The sequence below is a fragment of the Phyllobates terribilis genome, unplaced genomic scaffold, assembly GCF_046119375.1.
Source record: "Phyllobates terribilis strain yellow unplaced genomic scaffold, ASM4611937v1 Scaffold_2__4_contigs__length_985480577, whole genome shotgun sequence".
In the NCBI taxonomy this organism is placed as follows: Eukaryota; Metazoa; Chordata; class Amphibia; order Anura; family Dendrobatidae; genus Phyllobates; species Phyllobates terribilis.
The window spans coordinates 506,361,742-506,379,595 of record NW_027362762.1 but is presented as its reverse complement, the minus strand read 5'-3'; the positions used below and the strand labels follow the sequence as shown (position 1 = coordinate 506,379,595).

The following is a 17,854-nucleotide window of genomic DNA, read 5'->3' as shown; positions in this document are numbered from 1 at the left end:
TGAAAAATTGATGTGCAATGCAAAATTGCACAAGCACTTTGTGACTTTTGATGCTTTCAGACTATTTTCATCAGCTCCACCAAAATGGGGGGACCTTATAAGAATCTAAGGCGGTAGGGTGTGTGGCTTCGTCTGACTGTCAAATTAATCAAAAGTGGTGACATTTCATATGCCAGAAATATAACTCCAGTCATTAACTAGAGTAATATTTCTGGTGAGGTGAATGGAGGCACATGCCACTGAGAAGATAAGCCAAATTCATTATTAATTTGAGCGCACTTCTTAATGATTTTGGTGCATCTTATTCCTGCACACCCTTCATTAAAACTGGTTTATGAAACGACAGTCTCAATGAATTGGGGCCTGTGTCTTCTATAGATACATCTGATCGGCATAATACTAGTATTAAATGTAAACAATACATGTGAGCTTTATTAGGACTGAAATATAAACTTTGTAAAGGGAGTCAGAGCAAAGTAACTGGAAAATTTCAAAAAGATGGAAAAAGTATAAGTCTGGCTTTGACACAGAAAGAATATAAAAAAATTGTTCTGCTTGTGTTGTTATACTTTCACTTATCTTCACTGACAGGTCATACTGTTGCCAATGGATAAATTTAAAAAATGTGCAAGTTTTTGTATATTGCAGAAGATTGCATCAGTCACAGAAGAGTGACATCACTTCTGGTGCATTGAACAATGCCACCAATAAGGAGGAAGTATCATATGCCTGTCTAATAGCCTAGGCATTGAATGTAATAGCCATGTTAGGGTGATTTAGGATAAAGAGAGTTTGTCTGAGCTCACAGCTCAGCAATAGAGAAGTCCTAAAACATTAGACAAATACTCTACAGAGTAATGTGATGTACAACTTCAGCAGCAAAGAAGATTGGTGCACTAGTCTGTGAATAATACAGATATTCAAATTATAGTGGGAAAGAGAAATAGGAGATGTGCCAGCAGCTGCACCAGACTCAGTATGATTGAACAGTGATATTGTGTAGCTGGCATCAGTCCTGCTGAATTTAAATTACAATTACTATTAATTTCATTCATAATGCATTAGAAAGCAGCAGCAGGGCAGCACAATATTAAAAAAATGTGAGATAAATGTCAAAGATAGTGTGCTCACTTCTCACAATTAACTGTACTGAGATTTTTGCATTTCTTGTGCAAATCTTTTTGTGAAAGGGGATTGAGCATTGAAGTTGTGAATCTAGCTCTGATGTGAGATGAATCACTTACTAGGATGCAGCACTATTGGTCTTTGTGTTTGTGATTTTATTGTTCTCATCTCAATCTTCTCCTACCTCACTCTCATATATAGGCTTCATTTGTCAGCTTCAGTGAGCTGGCAGTTGTACTGTTTACACCAAAATGGATTTTAGCTGTTTTTTAAAGTGGCGATTGCAGGAAACAGGGGGAGGGGAAGATATGACTCATAAGTAGAGAAAGGAGCTAATTTTCTGATAAGATATATTTAAATGTATTGTATATTCAATTGTGCTATTGATTGATACAAAACTTATTGAAACGACAGTGAATTCTGAATTGATGCTTTTCATGTGTAAGTTCCAACATTTGCCGATTTTAAAAATAGTGCTTATATCTTCAAACACTTCCTTTCACTAAGTAATTTCTTCTTTTCGTACACTATGTAAAAAAAAGGATAACATTCAGGATAGTGGAATACAGAATTGTGTCTTTTTCTACCTGGTTAACTCTTACCTGTTCCACTTTTTTTTACCTACAGTTGTGACATTGTGAAGGTCATTGCTTTTCAGACAGCAGAATTAAAAAATAAGCTCCATAGAACAGGGACATATTGTGTCTGCATAAAATATGTTGCACACATCTGTGTACATGCTGCCCTCTAGTAGAAGAAATAAAATTGTATTTATAGTAATATATTTATAAAATGCAGATATGCAATTATTAAAGAGCCAACAGCTTTTATAAATCATAAGCTGCTATTAATTTTCTGCTGTCATGGAATAGCAGTATGCATATTTTAATAGCGGTAGCTCTTAAAATCGTGTAATGTGCATTGCTTTTTGCATTTTCACGTTGGGATAAATCTTAAATGCATGATGCTCTTTCTTGCAGCCTCTTTCCTTATTTATTGCTATAAATGCACAGGCTTTGTATTTGAAGGCATCAACTTCTTTTCTAAATCGATTCTGTGGCTTGAGGTGCCTTCGAAATGGAACATTGTGAGCTGTGAAATTGCTGTTCCAAAGGGGTTACTGCTGCATGGGTCATATATATATATATATATACAGTACAGACCAAAAGTTTGGACACACGTTCTCATTTAAAGATTTTTCTGTATTTTCATGACTATGAAAATTGTACATTCACACTGAAGGCATCAAAACTGTGAATTAACACATGTGGAATTATATACTTAACAAAAAAGTGTGAAACAACTGAAAATATGTCTTATATTCTAGGTTCTTCAAAGTAGCCACCTTTTGCTTTGATGACTGCTTTGCACACTCTTGGCATTCTCTTGATGAGCTTCAAGAGGTAGTCACCGGAAATGGTCTTCCAACAATCTTGAAGGAGTTCCCAGAGATGCTTAGCACTTGTTGGCCCTTTCGCCTTCATTCTGCGGTCCAGCTCACCCCAAACCATCTCAATTGGGTTCAGGTCTGGTGACTGTGGAGGCCAGGTCATCTGGCGTAGCACCCCATCATTCTCCTTCTTGGTCAAATAGCTCTTACACAGCCTGGAGGTGTGTTTGGGGTCATTGTCCTGTTGAAAAATAAATGATGGCCCAACTAAACGCAAACCGGATGGAATAGCATGCCACTGCAAGATGCTGTGGTAGCCATGCTGGTTCAGTATGCCTTCAATTTTGAATAAATCCCCAACAGTGTCACCAGCAAAGCACCCCCTCATCATCACACCTCATCCTCCATGCTTCACGGTGGGAACCAGGCATGTAGAGTCCATCCGTTCACCTTTTCTGCGTCGCACAAAGACATGGTGGTTGGAACCAAAGATCTCAAATTTGGACTCATCAGACCAAAGCACAGATTTCCACTGGTCTAATGTCCATTCCTTGTGTTCTTTAGCCCAAACAAGTCTCTTCTGCTTGTTGCCTGTCCTTAGCAGTGGTTTCCGAGCAGCTATTTTACCATGAAGGCCTGCTGCACAAAGTCTCCTCTTAACAGTTGTTGAAGAGATGTGTCTGCTGCTAGAACTCTGTCTGGCATTGACCTGGTCTCTAATCTGAGCTGCTGTTAACCTGCGATTTCTGAGGCTGGTGACTCGGATAAACTTATCCTCAGAAGCAGAGGTGACTCTTGGTCTTCCTTTCCTGGGGCGGTCCTCATGTGAGCCAGTTTCTTTGTAGCGCTTGATGGTTTGTGAAACTGCACTTGGGGACATTTTCAAAGTTTTCCCAATTTTTCGCACTGACTGACCTTCATTTCTAAAAGTAATGATGGCCACTCATTTTTATTTACTTAGCTGCTTTTTTCTTGCCATAATACAAATTCTAACAGTCTATTCAGTAGGACTATCAGCTGTGTATCCCACAGACTTCTGCACAACACAACTGATGGTCCCAACCCCATTTATAAGGCAAGAAATCCCACTTATTAAACCTGACAGGGCACACCTGTGAAGTGAAAACCATTTCCGGTGACTACCTCTTAAAGCTCATCAAGAGAATGCCAAGAGTGTGCAAAGCAGTCATCAAAGCAAAATCTGGCTACTTTGAAGAACCTAGAATATAAGACACATTTTCAGTTGTTTCACAATTTTTTGTTAAGTATATAATTCCACATGTGTTAATTCATAGTTTTGATGCCTTCAGTGTGAATATACAATTTTCATAGTCATGAAAATACAGAAAAATCTTTAAATGAGAAGGTGTGTCCAAACTTTTGGTCTGTACTGTATATATATATATATATCCTTGAAGAAGTCATATTAATATCAGCATTGAGAAAAGGCAAAATAAAATAGGAAGTCACTCATGTAGAAGTTTATTCAGTAGCTTTTCCATGTGATTAAACCCCACCACAATCAGGGCATCCTTGTTGCAGGATATTGGGAATTTCTAACATAACTGAAGTGGCTCTGGGAAAGTAGGGGGATTAATGAGTAAGCAATGTTTTTTCTTCATTTGAGAACATTTCTTATGTGAAATTATAAGAAATCCCAGAAAACCTTTTTAAATACAAACAAGTAGGTTCATACATATGCAATACTCTATGCTTAGCAATATGTTGAGATTTCCATTGAGATCCTCAAAAAGCAAGATTCTGACGAAAATCCCAACAGAACCCTGACTGAGCTATTCACTATTATAAGGAATCTGTCAGAAGGCTTTTGCTATGTAATCTGAGGACAGCATGAGGTAGGGGTTAATACACAGAGTTCAACAATGTGTCACATGTCAGGCTGCATGCATTTGTTTACTTACACTGAAGGTTTTATCACTAGGATATTATCATTGTTGTGACTAGCTGGAGCGCATACAAGTCCGACTCTGCCCCCTCCTGTGATGAGCAGCTCACTGTCTATACAGTATGTACACAGGGAGCTGGTGTGGGCGGGGTTAGCTTCCTCAGCTGTGCTGCATTACTCAATCTAAAAACTCTGACTGTGTCAGAACCTCTGCACCATGTAAACGATGTGTCACATGTCAGGCCGCGTGCTGTTATTTACTTAAAACCTTCCATGTATCACTAGGAAATTATTATTGCTGTGACTAGCTAGAGCACATACAAGTCAGACTCTGCCCCGTCCTGTGATGAGCAGCTCATTGTCTATACAGTATGTGCACAGGGAGCTGGTGTGGGCGGGGTTAGCTTCCTCAGCTGTGCTGCATTACTCAATCTAAAAGCTCTGATTGCATCAGAACCTATGCACCCAATAAGCTAAGTGATAAATTATTGGATTCAGGGTTTATTTCAATCCATCATGCTGCTCTTAGATGAGGTAGCAAGAATCTGCTGACAAATTCCCTGTAAGCCGAGTTCACATCACGTTTGGGACACTTATTGAGGCTTGTGTCTGAAGTCCTTAAAAATGATATTCAGGTGTAACTCACAATGAGGCCATTGGCTATAATGAGGCAGATGGAGTTACTTTGTCCTTTACCTGACCTCTTTGCAGCCATGTCCACCTTCTTGAAGTGGGCACAAAAACATGGTTGACTATGCTTTTGCGGCTTTTTGCAGATTCTGCTGAAATTTGGGCCAAACAGATCACAAAGTAACTCAGTTTGCCTCGTTGAGGGTTGCACCTTAATCCCCTTTTTCAGGGCTTGAATATGGAAGCTGTGGTGGATTTACTAAGGTGTGGCAAAAATGCAGAATTAAGTTTGGACTCAGCCCAATACTGTTCATATTGTTCAGACATATATAAAAGTATGGTAGACTACACTTTTGTGCATGTCTAAAAACATGAAAACTGCCAGGATGGAGGCCAGTTGGAGTCCAAACCTCATAATAGGGAATTGCTCTGTTGGGGTTTTCACTGCAATCTGATTTTTCTGGGATAATGACAGAAATCCCAAAGCGGCGCTCACCATCGAGCACTGCATATGTGTGAGCCAAGCCTCCATGAAATCTGAATGTATACAGATGATGTGGATAGCCTTTTATATGCAGGAAACAAGTAGACTATTACAAATTTTGAAGCAGTGAAACAAATTTAATAATTGTTATCAAATAAATTTCACAATAAGATAAAAATAATAATCTTACCAGTACTGTGGTTACAATGAGTGTGCGGTTTGTCAGGGACTCGCTAATATTTGGTCCTCGTCCTTTAGCAACTTCAGTAATGTTTAACCCTTCAGTAGGGTTCCATGTTCCCACCTAGCAATAAATAACAAAAATGCATATTAGAAATATCTTACCCAAAGGAGTGAATTGTAACATGTTTTGCAGTGAGGGAATGTCAGAAATTAATTAATGTTAATAGAAAAAAAAGCCAAGTGGGCACCACCCTATTAACCAGGATCAACTGTTAGCATACCCTTGGTATACAGAGGAACAACAAGAAAAAGATATAAACTGAAAACAGGAATCACCTATAAATAATTAATGTTTATTGAAAAATACAAGCCAAAACATAAAAAACAAAGGCTGTGAAGTACTGAATACAGCAGCCCACAATAAAGCTGTAGATTACCCAATCTAATTATATAAAACACAGGATAGAACAAACACCATAGACATGTCCAGACTATAGGGTAATAAGGATTATGATAGCAAGGATTAACCTGGCAATTCCAAAAATGACAAACAAATATAAATAGTGACCAAACATAATATAGTGTCAGCACAACATTGTAATCAATTCTGATAGGTCATGATGGAAAAATCTGTGTACTGAATAATGAGAAAAAAAGGGGAATAACCCCACGCGTATCGCCACCAAGCGTGTGGCTTCCTAATAATGAGAAAATAGGGGGAATAACCCCACGCGTATCGCCACCAAGCTTCCTCAGGGGCAGGATTCATGCTGCTTTAGGTTTGGGAAGCATAAACCAAGTTACAGGTTCAGTTTAAGAAACACAAATGTACAATGTCAGTCTGTATTTTTAGAAAGCATCCAGCAGATAACACAAATGCATAAAAGAGAATACAAAAAATGCTGCTGGTGTGAGTCACATCACCTCATACAAAGTAAAACATTACAGGAAATCACAGCAGCAAGCGCTTGGGACGAGCGTGTACATAAATCAGCCTTGAGATGTGTATGTGCCACTTGCGGGTTTATACTGCTGTTTTGTTTACATTATTTGACATTTATTGGTGGGCGCTTCAGAGCGTTTATTGCATGTTCAAGTGGCGCATGGGTTAAAGCCGAGTCTCCATGGAAGCTGATCCAGTTTATTATAGGATTACCTATTGACTGAAGGATGCAGCTGCACATCCCTGTTATGGATACAGGGAAAGCTCATGTTGACTCAACAAACAGATTATGAAAACAGCATGGCTTGGGAAAACAGCAACCAATGTACTATATCAATTACCATAAATTGTGTTAGGCTATTCAATAAAGGGTAACTGACAAAGAAACAAATAAATACAGCATAGAAAGGAGGTATTTATTAAGCATGTATTAGCTAGTTTGATTCTAGAATGTTTGACTTCCTTTTATTTAATTTATTTCTAGGTAAAAATCACCAAATATCTATTGTATCTCATTTTCAGAGTTTTTAAAACACTTGTTTAAAAATACACCATGTTTTATGCAGTTTTATTTTAACTATATATTTTACAAGTAATTTTGATGTCATAGTTATTTTTTTTTTTACATTTTTTTAAATGAATTTATATGGCTTCTTGGATTGCTACAGAAAAGCCTATGGAGAAAAAGCCATAACATGCCACACCCAGAGCATGCTGCATATGGACTTTACCATTTTATACTATAAGCTTCAGTGCAACAAAAAGCAGCAGCAAAGGAGAGAGAGAGCACAAAGTATTATAATGAAGTGGGGGGTGGGTGGGAGAGAGAATAAAGAGTATTGTAATAAATTGGGGTGGGTTAGTGGGAGAGGGAGCACAAAGTATTATAATGAATTGGAGTGGGTGAGTGGGAGAGGGAGCACAGAGTATTATAATGAAGAGGGGGGTGGGTGGGAGAGAGAACAAAGAGTATTGTAATGAATTGGGGTGGGTGAGTGGGAGAGGAAGCACAGAGTATTATAATGAAGTGGGGGGTGGGTGGGAGAGAGACAACAGAGTATTATAATAAACTAGGGGGTGCGTGGGAGAGAGAGAGCGCAGAGTATTATAATGAATTGGAGTGGGTGAGTGGGAGAGGGAGCACAGAGTATTATAATGAATTGGGGTGGGTGAGTGGGAGAGGGAGCACAGAGTATTATAATGAAGTGGGGGGTGGGTGGGAGAGAGACCACAGAGTATTATAATAAACTGGGGGGTGCGTGGGAGAGAGAGAGCACAGAGTATTATAATGAATTGGAGTGGGTGAATGGGAGAGAGCGAACAGAGTATTATAATGAATTGGGGTGGGTGAGTGGGAGAGAGAGCACAGAGTATTATAATGAATTGGAGTGGGTGAGTGGGAGAGGGAGCACAGAGTATTATAATGAAGTGGGGGGTGGGTGGGAGAGAGAACAAAGAGTATTGTAATGAATTGGGGTGGGTGAGTGGGAGAGGGAGCACAAAGTATTATAATGAATTGGAGTGGGTGAGTGGGAGAGAGAGAACAGAGTATTATAATGAACTGAGACAGAACACAGAGTATTATAATAAACTTGGGGGTAAGTGGGAGAGTGCACAGTGTTATAATGAACTGGGGGGCGGGTGGGAGACAGAGCGCAGTGTACTATAATACACAGTGGAGGGGTGGGAGAGATATAACAGAGTATTATAATGAATTGTGGGTGGGTGAGTGGGAGAGAGATCATAGAGTATTATAATGAATTAGGGGTGGGGTGTGGGGATAGAGAGCACAGAGTATTATAATGAACTGGGGGTGGGTGGGAGAGAGAGCACAGAGTATTATAATGAATTGGAGTGGGTGAGTGGGAGAGAGAGCACAGAGTATTATAATGAACTGGGGGGCGGGTGGGAGAGAGAGAGACACAGAGTATTTTAATATTATAATAAACTGGGGGGTGGGTGGCAGAGAAAGCACAGAGTATTATAATGAATTGAGGTGGGTGAGTAGGAGAGAGCACAGAGTATTATAATGAACTGGGGGAAGGTGGGATAGAGAACACAAAGTATTATAATAAACTGGGGGGTGAGTAGGAGAGAGCACAGTGTTATAATGAACTGGGGGGCAGGGTGGAGAGAATACTGAGTGTTATAATAAACTGGTGGGCGAGTGGGAGAGAAAGCACAGAGTATTATAACGAATTGGTGGAGTAGGTGGGAGAAGGAGCGCAATGTATTATAATTCATGGGGATGGAGGGTTGGGAGAGAGATCACAGAGTTTTATAATGAATTGGGGGTGGGTGAATGGGAGAGAGATCACAGAGTATTATAATGAAATAGGGGTGGAGGGTTGGGAGAGAGCATGGAGTATTATAATAAATTTGGATTAGGAGAGAGAGCAAAGGGTATTATAATGAATTGGAGGAGGGAAGCACCAATTTATATTTTAGATGGTAAGTTGCACAATGATTAATTATACATCAATGGTGGGTACATGCCTGTATTTAGTGATGCTGTGTTGGGGATTTTTTTTTCAGGAAACAATCATAATAAATACATATATATATAGTGACCATTTTATTTTCACAGACACTGTGAACAGTACGGCGAACTCTGCAGTGACCACATTACAGCTGTAGGACATCAACAAGAGGGTTTGATAAGATGGAGAAAAACAAAGAAAATGTCTGTAACCAAACAAGACATCAGCGGTAAGTTACTGACTGAAAATATTTATTCTGTATCTGCACCATACAAAGGTCTGTTTACATGGATGAACGTCATGAACGTCAGCACTAAACTACCGCTATTTGGTAATCCATTAGCAATCGGTGGTCATTTAATAGCCTATTTACACAGACAGACCGCAATCAAGTATGCACACAGAGCGATCTGTAATAGATTGTTGATTTCACATAGGCTGCCATTGTTTTTGTCAGAGCAAGTCTTGTGTACAGTGGACAATTCTCCCAGAGAGCAATGATACTTTGTGCTGCACAATAGATCACTTTACCTGTTGAACAAGCGTTTTGCTCATTCACTGGGTGATCAGCAGCCTGTTTACACTGAAAGAATATATCTTAAGAATGCTGGTTCAACGATTATCTTTCAGTGTAAATCTAGCTTTATTTGCAGAGAGATGATGGGAGTAATACTCTTGTTTGCAAAAGAAACTCCTTTAGGGCTCATTCACATGACCGATTATATCAGACGAAAGCTATCCATGGTTTTCACAAATAACATTTATACTCATGTTATTGTATGGGACTGTGCACATGTCCGAGTGTTGGATAAAAATCGGCAATGCAAGTCTATGGGTCCATGAAAAACATTGTACCGTACTTGGATGACATGCAAGAGCAGTCTGATTTTCACGGACCGACTGCATGGAGAAGGTGGAGAACCTTTTTTTTCCGTTCCACCTCCAAGAAAAACTCATGCCACTCTGATCAAAGTCTGATAAGGATAATCGGACCATTTTTTTCAGAGTAAGATAAAAAACAGATATGTGCACCCACCCTTATTATGTAAAGCACCATCCCTTAGCATATAGGGTCTTCTCTTATTATGTTCAGTGCTGAGCTTTATTCCATAGCATCCCCTCTTGTTATGTCTTTTACCAAATTGTATTCTCTAGTGTTATGTTTAGCGCTGTACACAAGGGAAAAATTTGGCGAGCAGCTGTCTTTCGCCTTGCTTTTGCAGATGTGCACCAAAGCACCTGTGTGCTTATCATGTGACCTGTCACATGACCTCCCAAAATATCATGTGACATGTCACATAATAAATTAGGTGCTTGGGGGGCCCACGCACTCTAATCTGCCTGGGGCACTGGCTACCCTATGTCCGCCCCTGGATGTATGTATTTTTCATGGACCTATAGCCTTGTATCGGTCCGTATCATCCACACTGCTGAAAAAGGTGGACATGTCTTCATGAGTAATTCACAGATACACGATCAGTAAAAAACATGGATACGTGACAAAGCAGCATAAGTTCTAATGGGTATATGTTCTATCCATGAAAAAAATGGATAGAACACCACATACAGCGGGTGAAATAAATGTTGAACATGTCACCAATTTTCTAAGTAAATATATTTCTAAAGGTGCTATTGACATGAAATTCTCACCAGATGTCGGTAACAACCCATTCAATAAACACAGGTAAAGAAATCAAACCATAGATATTCATAAATTAAGTTACATGTGATATTGAGAAATGACACAGGAAAAATTATAGAACATGCTTACTGAAATTTAATTAAAGCACCATTCCAGTGTGTTTCTTTTTTTCAGCGTTGGAGCGGTACTTTAAATTTAAGTCCCCTGCCCCCAGTCATATATTCACTCTCCGGCGTCTTCACAGTTTTTCGGCACCGCTCTGGTCCCATGGCACCATCTTGTGGGCGCAGCTTCTGACTGGCCTGAAGTCAGAAGCTATATCACAAGCTCTCAATGCAAGTCTATGAGAGTTAGAACAAGGCTCTCATAGGCTTGTATTGAAAAGTGACTTCCGTGCCGATCCATGAAACATTGGAGCTGCAAGTCACTTTTCGCCAGAGACCGATGGGAGCAATGCTGGAAAAGGATAAAGGCGGCAGCAGGTGAGTATATGACCGTGGGCAGGGGAATTACCTTTAAAGCACCACTCCAGCGATGTAATAAAAAAAACGCTGGAATGGTGTTTTCATACTTCATACAAAAGCCTTTGATGGTAATGACAGTTTCAAGACACCTCCTATATGGAGAAACTAGTTGCATGCATTGCTCAGGTGTGATATTGTCACATTCTTCCACACAAACACTCTTAGAATCCTGAAGGTTCCGTTGACTCCTTCTATGAACTTTGAGCTTTAGTACCTTCCATAAATTTTCTTTTGGATTCAAGTCAGGTGATTGGCTGGGCCATCCTAACAGATTTATTTTCTTTCTCTGAAACTAATTGAGAGTTTCCTTGGCTGTGTGTTTAGGATCATTTTCTTGCAGTAATAACCACCCTTATTTCATCTTCATCATCCTGGTAGATAGCAGCAGATTTTTATCAAGAATGTCTCTGTACATTTGTCCATTCATCCTTCCTTCAATTACATGAAGTTTGCCAGTGCCGTATGCTGAAGAATAGTCCTACACCATGATGTTTCCACCTCCAAACTTCACTGTTGGTGTGGTGCTTTTGGCGTGATATGCAGTGCTTTTTGGCCTCCAAACATGGTGTGTAATACGGCATCCAAAGAGTTCAATTTCGGTCTCATCTAACCAGACTATATTCTCCCAGTTTTTCACAAGCTTGTCTAAATGTTGTTGAGCAAACTATAAATTCACTTGAGCGTGCTTTTTGTTCAGCAATGTAGTCTTGCGTGGTCAGCGTGCATACAGGCCACAGAGGTTAAATTCATTACTTATAGATTTCTTTGAAACAATTGTACCTGCTGATTCCAGGTCGTCTTTCTGTAGCTTTCCATAGGTGGTCCTTGGCTCTTGAGCAACTCTTCTGATAATTCTTTTCACTCCTCTGTCTGAAACTTTGTAGGGAACACCTGGTTGTGGCATGTTTATGGTGAAATTATGTTCTTTGCACTTCCAGATTGACTCAAACAATGATCACTGGAACCTTCAGTAGTTTAGAAATTCTTCTTTATTAATGCCATCATTATGTTTTGCAACAATAATGTTCTAAAGGTCTTGAGACAGCTCACTAGTTTTACCAATCATGAGATGTTTTTTGTGTGGCATCTTGGTAATGAGACACCTTTTCATGAACCATCAGTTGAACCAGCTGATATTATTTTTCACTAAATGGCAGAATTGCTTCTAATTATTGATAGATTTCAACTGGTATCATGACTTTATATGGCTTTTTGCACTTCTATTCTTCATGTGCTCAATACTGTGGCTTGTATTTTTGGGTCCTATACTGTAGTTGGTGCACATGGGCAGTATAGTTATTTTGTGGGGGGATTGTGACTGGTAGTATATGGGGTTTGCTACAGCTGTTTAAATAAGTGTATAGTGTCTGTTTTTTTAGCATAAAAGTACCAGTAGCAAATCTATGTCTTTGGAATGTCGTTCTATTCCCAAAGCGCCACCACACCCTCCCTCTCACATTTTCTCATTGCTTAGGCTGTGTGCCCACGATGCATTTTTCAAGCGTTTACGCTGCGGAATTTCCACAGCGTAAATGCTTGGGAAACGCTTGGTACACCTTCCCCCATGGTCTCCAATGCAATTACGCACTTTCAATGCCCATGCTGTGTATTTTTCCGCAGTGTTTATGCTGCGCTCAAAAATACGCAGCATGTCCATTAATTTTGTGGACACGCAGCGTAATCGCCGCCATTGACTTGCAATTGAAAGCGCCAATTCCGCAAGACTGCATCTGTACTTGCGCAATTGGCGCGTTCTAATGTGCGGATGGTACCTGAGTCTGGAGAAGAGGACACTCTCCTCCACACCCAGGTACCATAGAAGCTGTAAAAAAAGAATTTAAAATAAAAAATAAAGTTTATACTCACCTTCCGATGTCCTCCCGGTGTCCACGCCGTCAGGTCTCTTGCAATGCTCGCGCTGTTGTGAAGGACCTGCCATGACGTCACTGAGTCATGTGACCCATCACATGACTCAATGATGTCCCCGCAGGTCCTTCACACCACCGCTAGCATTGCAAGAGACCGGACGGCATGGACAAAACACCGGGAGGACATCGGAAGGTGAGTATAATCTTTTTTTTTAATTTTTATCCATTCTTATTCTTTTTTTAACTATTACTTGGTCACACTATATAAATCCATGCCGGTTGCATTGATTTATATAGTGTGACCAAGTTGTCAAGCACTTTCCAAGTGATGCTCAAAATCGCTTGGAAAACTGCTTGAAAAAACGCATGCGAAAACGCATGTAAAAACGCTTCTCTCTGGCAGAAAAAACGCATGTAAATCTGCATGCGTTTTTTTCTGCCAGAGAAAGGCAAAAACGCTCTGCATCAAATCTACTACATGGGCACATAGCCTTACTCTTGTATTAACCAGCAGTTTTGCATTGAGGTTCATCTGAATTGGATGAGGTGGATGAGGGAAGTGCATTGAAGAGTTGAAATGGTCATTGGCTGCTGGACTAAGCAGGGAAAGATTGGACATGCTTCTACCATGTTTACAGTTTTGGCTTAATAGTATGTGTAGGGATATCTTCTTTTTTGGAAACCATTTTACATTCCATTTATGTAATTAAAAGCACCATATAAATTTATTCAGTACAAAATGTTTAGGAAAATTTCAGATACAATTTTAATAAATGTCTTTCACGGCTCCTGTTTTGCATAGTTGCAATATGGACTCATTCAAATGTCAGTTTTTCACATATGAGTTTTATTTGTGTTTTTCACGGATAGAACTCGTACCTAAAATACACTGTATGCACAATGTGGTTCTCATACTCAATACTGACTAATTTTTTTAAATTTTTTTTTTACATGCATCATTTGCATAACATTAACATGCCTATATGTCCTGTGATTTTTGGAATTCCACAACTTTTCCTTCTTGCTTTTGCATTTTTAATGTTAAGGAGTATAATTCTTACATGTAATACATCATATATATTTAGCCTTTTAAAATATTATATATACACTGTGTGCACAATTAATAGGCAAGTTAGTATTTTGGCCATATCATCATTTTTATGCAGATTTTCCATCTCCAAGCTGCATAATATTGAATGCTTATTGAATGAAGCAGATCAGATGATGTATGGTTGTGTAATGAGGCAGGGTGAGGCCTGAGGATATCAACACCCTTTATCAATGTGTGGAGAATTATTAGTAGTGTTGAGCCACCCCCGTAGTGTTCGAGTTCGGTTCGTGTTCGCCGAACTGTTCGTCGAACTGTTCGTCGAACACCTTCGAACACCATTAAAACCAATGGCAGGCAAACAAAAACACATAGAAACACATAGAAAACACCTTCAAAGGTGTCCAAAAGCTGACAAACTGCTCAGAAGACATAACTAACACATGGAAAAGTGACAAGTACATATAGTAATGCGAAAAGAAAAGAGGTGGAGGAGTAAAAGGAGGGGGAGACACAGATATAGGCATGTCATGCCCTTCTAAAATCCAAAAAGTGAGAAGCCGACACGACCAGTCCGTTCCTGCCCGTGCCACCTCCATGTCGCCGGGTTTGTGCCAGAGCCGCGGTGGACCCTGACGGCCCGCACCTCTCTCCCAATACTAGTGCCTGTCCGCTGGTGGGTCGAGCGAGCCCCCCTGTGGTGGAGGCAGCTCTAAGCTTTTTAATTTAAATTGTCTCTCTAATTTGAATGAATACACTTTAAATCCTTTTATTGGAGGGCAAGTCTCATGCCAGCAGCCGCGTAATTCCAGCTCCAGTAGTGTCCACTAAAGCTGCTGCAGTTAAAAAGCTTTTATAAGGATCGAGCACGGCTGTCCACCGCAAGGCATCCTACCGCCAGTCCCAGCCCCTATGCCTTGGGGTGCCTCCTGATGCTCTTCACTGAGTATCCCGTGGTCCCGAAGCATTTCCTTTGAAAAAATTAAGTGTCCAAGCTACAGGTGGTGTAGCTTGCTTAACAGCTGGGATAATCCGCTGACTAGCAGACACTGCTACTAGGCACAAAGTATTTCCTGGGCTAGATGCAGTTAAAAATTTGTAATTAGATACTCTCGTTGGATGCTGAGAAAGCATTCCATAGAGTCTCCTGGCACGCCATATATTATTCTCTTAAAAAGCTTGGGGTAGGGGTCTAGGGGACCCTTTTATAGCCAAAATCATGGCCCTGTATCGCAATATGTCACCTAGGCTGAAGATAAATGGAACTGTAGCAACCTGAGGGCTCAGTTGCTACAGAGGTATTGCACCTCACCCAGAGGTGTGATATCTCACTCTCAGGTAAGGATGGAGTGTGGATCAGGACCCGACACCTGCATGCATTACACCACATTGCCGTGGGGCAGGGCGACCAATATGCCCCTGAGATGGGCACGACAGTCCCTGTCCCTGGCTGGAGTGGGGGGAGCGAACACTGAGGAAGGGGAACCCTGTATTGCAGGAGCAGGGAGGAAGCAGTTCCTGGGTGCATTGAGAAGGGAGTATAAAAGGTGGGCACCATCTTAGTTCAGTGCAAAGAAGTCTGAGCAGAAGTGACAGGGAGCAGGGGCTCTGCATGAGCTCTGCACCGAAGGCGGGCCTAGTAACAGAGGCCCAGGCCTGGAAGAGGGAGAAGGAAGGAAGAGGAGCGGAGAAGGCTCCAGGAACAAGGAACGAAGGGATCCCAAGGGTGCGGACGGGCGAGTCGCCACCGCACGCCCGAATCAGGCCATAGGGGGAGACCGGTCCCCGAAACTAGTGGAGGCGGGAAACGACCCTCAGCTAGAAACCGGAGGCTGTGACATTTTATGTGGCGCAGCCCCTCCCTACACCCGCTAGGAAGGCACCTCATAGGGTCAGGGAAACTGGCGCCAAGTTTACCAAGAGGAGGCCCAAGGCAGCCGGACAGAAGGGTTGGTAAGAAAGGCCAGACAAAGGACACACAAAGGGGGTCCTGTGAAGCGCTACAAAGTTATCTGGGAGTTGTCTGAGCCCCTCACCTGGTGAGCACAGTACGACGTGGGCAGCCGTTACCTGCAGAAGTGGTCTGGATAATAAGAACTGTGAGTAAAGGCCCTGGACTGCATCATTGACTCCGTGTCGTTACTGCTGCTGCCCTGCACCATCACCCCCATCCTCCGCATACACTGCCCTGAGGCTATACTCCTCCCGTGGGGAGTTATGCTACGCTCAGCTGCACCCACAACACCAGCCTCAGCGGTCTGCCCTGCAGCGGCGGTTCACTCTGACCGCAATCCACGGGTGGCGTACTCGGACGTTCAAACATCAAAACCACATAAATAGTTCTGCCACTGGTTTGACCGCCCTGAGCCACGGAACCGGGTCGCCGCCACGGAGACTACAACCACCAGCATCCACCAAAAAGGGTCCGGCTCCGGGTGTCCCAAGGCCCAGGGGGCGCGTCAGAACATTTTCATCACCTTTCATAATCACCAATGGGACACGGCAGGGATGTCCTCTGTCCCCTCTCTTATACATCCTAGTGACGGAGCACCTGCTCTCATCAATTCGCCATAACCCCAATATTAGGTGGATTGAGGTGGGAGGCACCGAGTACAAGTGCTCTCTATTTGCTGATGATGTCCTAGTATATATCACTCAATCACATATATCCATCCCTGCTGTTATGGCTGAAATAGATCACTTTGTTACATGGTCAAATTTTAAAATCAATGCAGCGAAGTCTGAGGCCCTCGATGTCTCCCTCCACAAATCCATACAGGATTCCATCCAGTCCAACTTTCCCTTTGCCTGGCCCTCACAGGGTATCAAATACTTAGGAATTCCTATTCATAGAGACCTCTCCCGTCTATGTTATCTTAATTTTGGGCCCTTTATTGAACAACTCCATACAGACCACGGTTGGCAAGTTAGAGCTGTAAGATTCACTACGTGAACCACTGGTGTTTTGTGGAAGAGCACATGTACACTGTGTTCCAAATTATTATGCAAAAAGTGTTTATGAGTGATAAGGGAAGAATTTGTTTGTTTGTCAGTTAAACTCATTGATGGTGATGTGTGTCAGGGCTCTTTATATCACTGTAAGCAATTGCAGACACCTGTGCTAATTAGTTTGGCAGGTGTGTCCAATGAAAGGCAAGACTTCTTAAGAAGGCTGTCCCACATTATTAAGCAGCCTACATTTTCTGCCAAAATGGAAAAGAAAAAGGATTTGTCGGCTGCTGAGAAGCAACAAATTGTGGAGTGTTTAGGTCAAGGCATGACTACAATCAACATTGTGCGATGATCAGGATGAAGTGTCTTGGCAATCAAGAAGTATGTAGCTGATTCACAGTACACATGTGTGCGTGCTGATAAGGGCAAATTGAGGACTCTTTCCTACAGGCAATTACGTCAGGTTAAAAGAGCACCGGCAAAAAAGCCTTGTCATAGCAGCAGACAAGTTTTTGAAGCTGCTGGTGCCTCCAACGTCCCCCGAACAACAAGATGCAGGGTCCTTCAGAGGTTTGCAGCTGTGCGTACGCCATCCTGTCGACCTCCTCTATCCACTGCACACAAGCAGAAACGGCTCCATTGGGTCAAACAATACATGAAGACTGATTTCAAAACTGTT

At 41.5% G+C, this 17,854-nt stretch overlaps 1 protein-coding gene across 1 annotated transcript in view; it reads right to left on the bottom strand.

The window, feature by feature from the left end:
* GRIK3 (glutamate ionotropic receptor kainate type subunit 3) overlaps positions 1-17,854 on the bottom strand; it is an 849,506-nt gene that overhangs the window by 268,466 nt on the left and 563,186 nt on the right. The window contains exon 9 of the mRNA XM_073665899.1: positions 5,726-5,839. Coding sequence (XP_073522000.1) covers positions 5,726-5,839 — 114 coding nt within the window. The remainder of the gene's footprint in view (positions 1-5,725; positions 5,840-17,854) is intronic.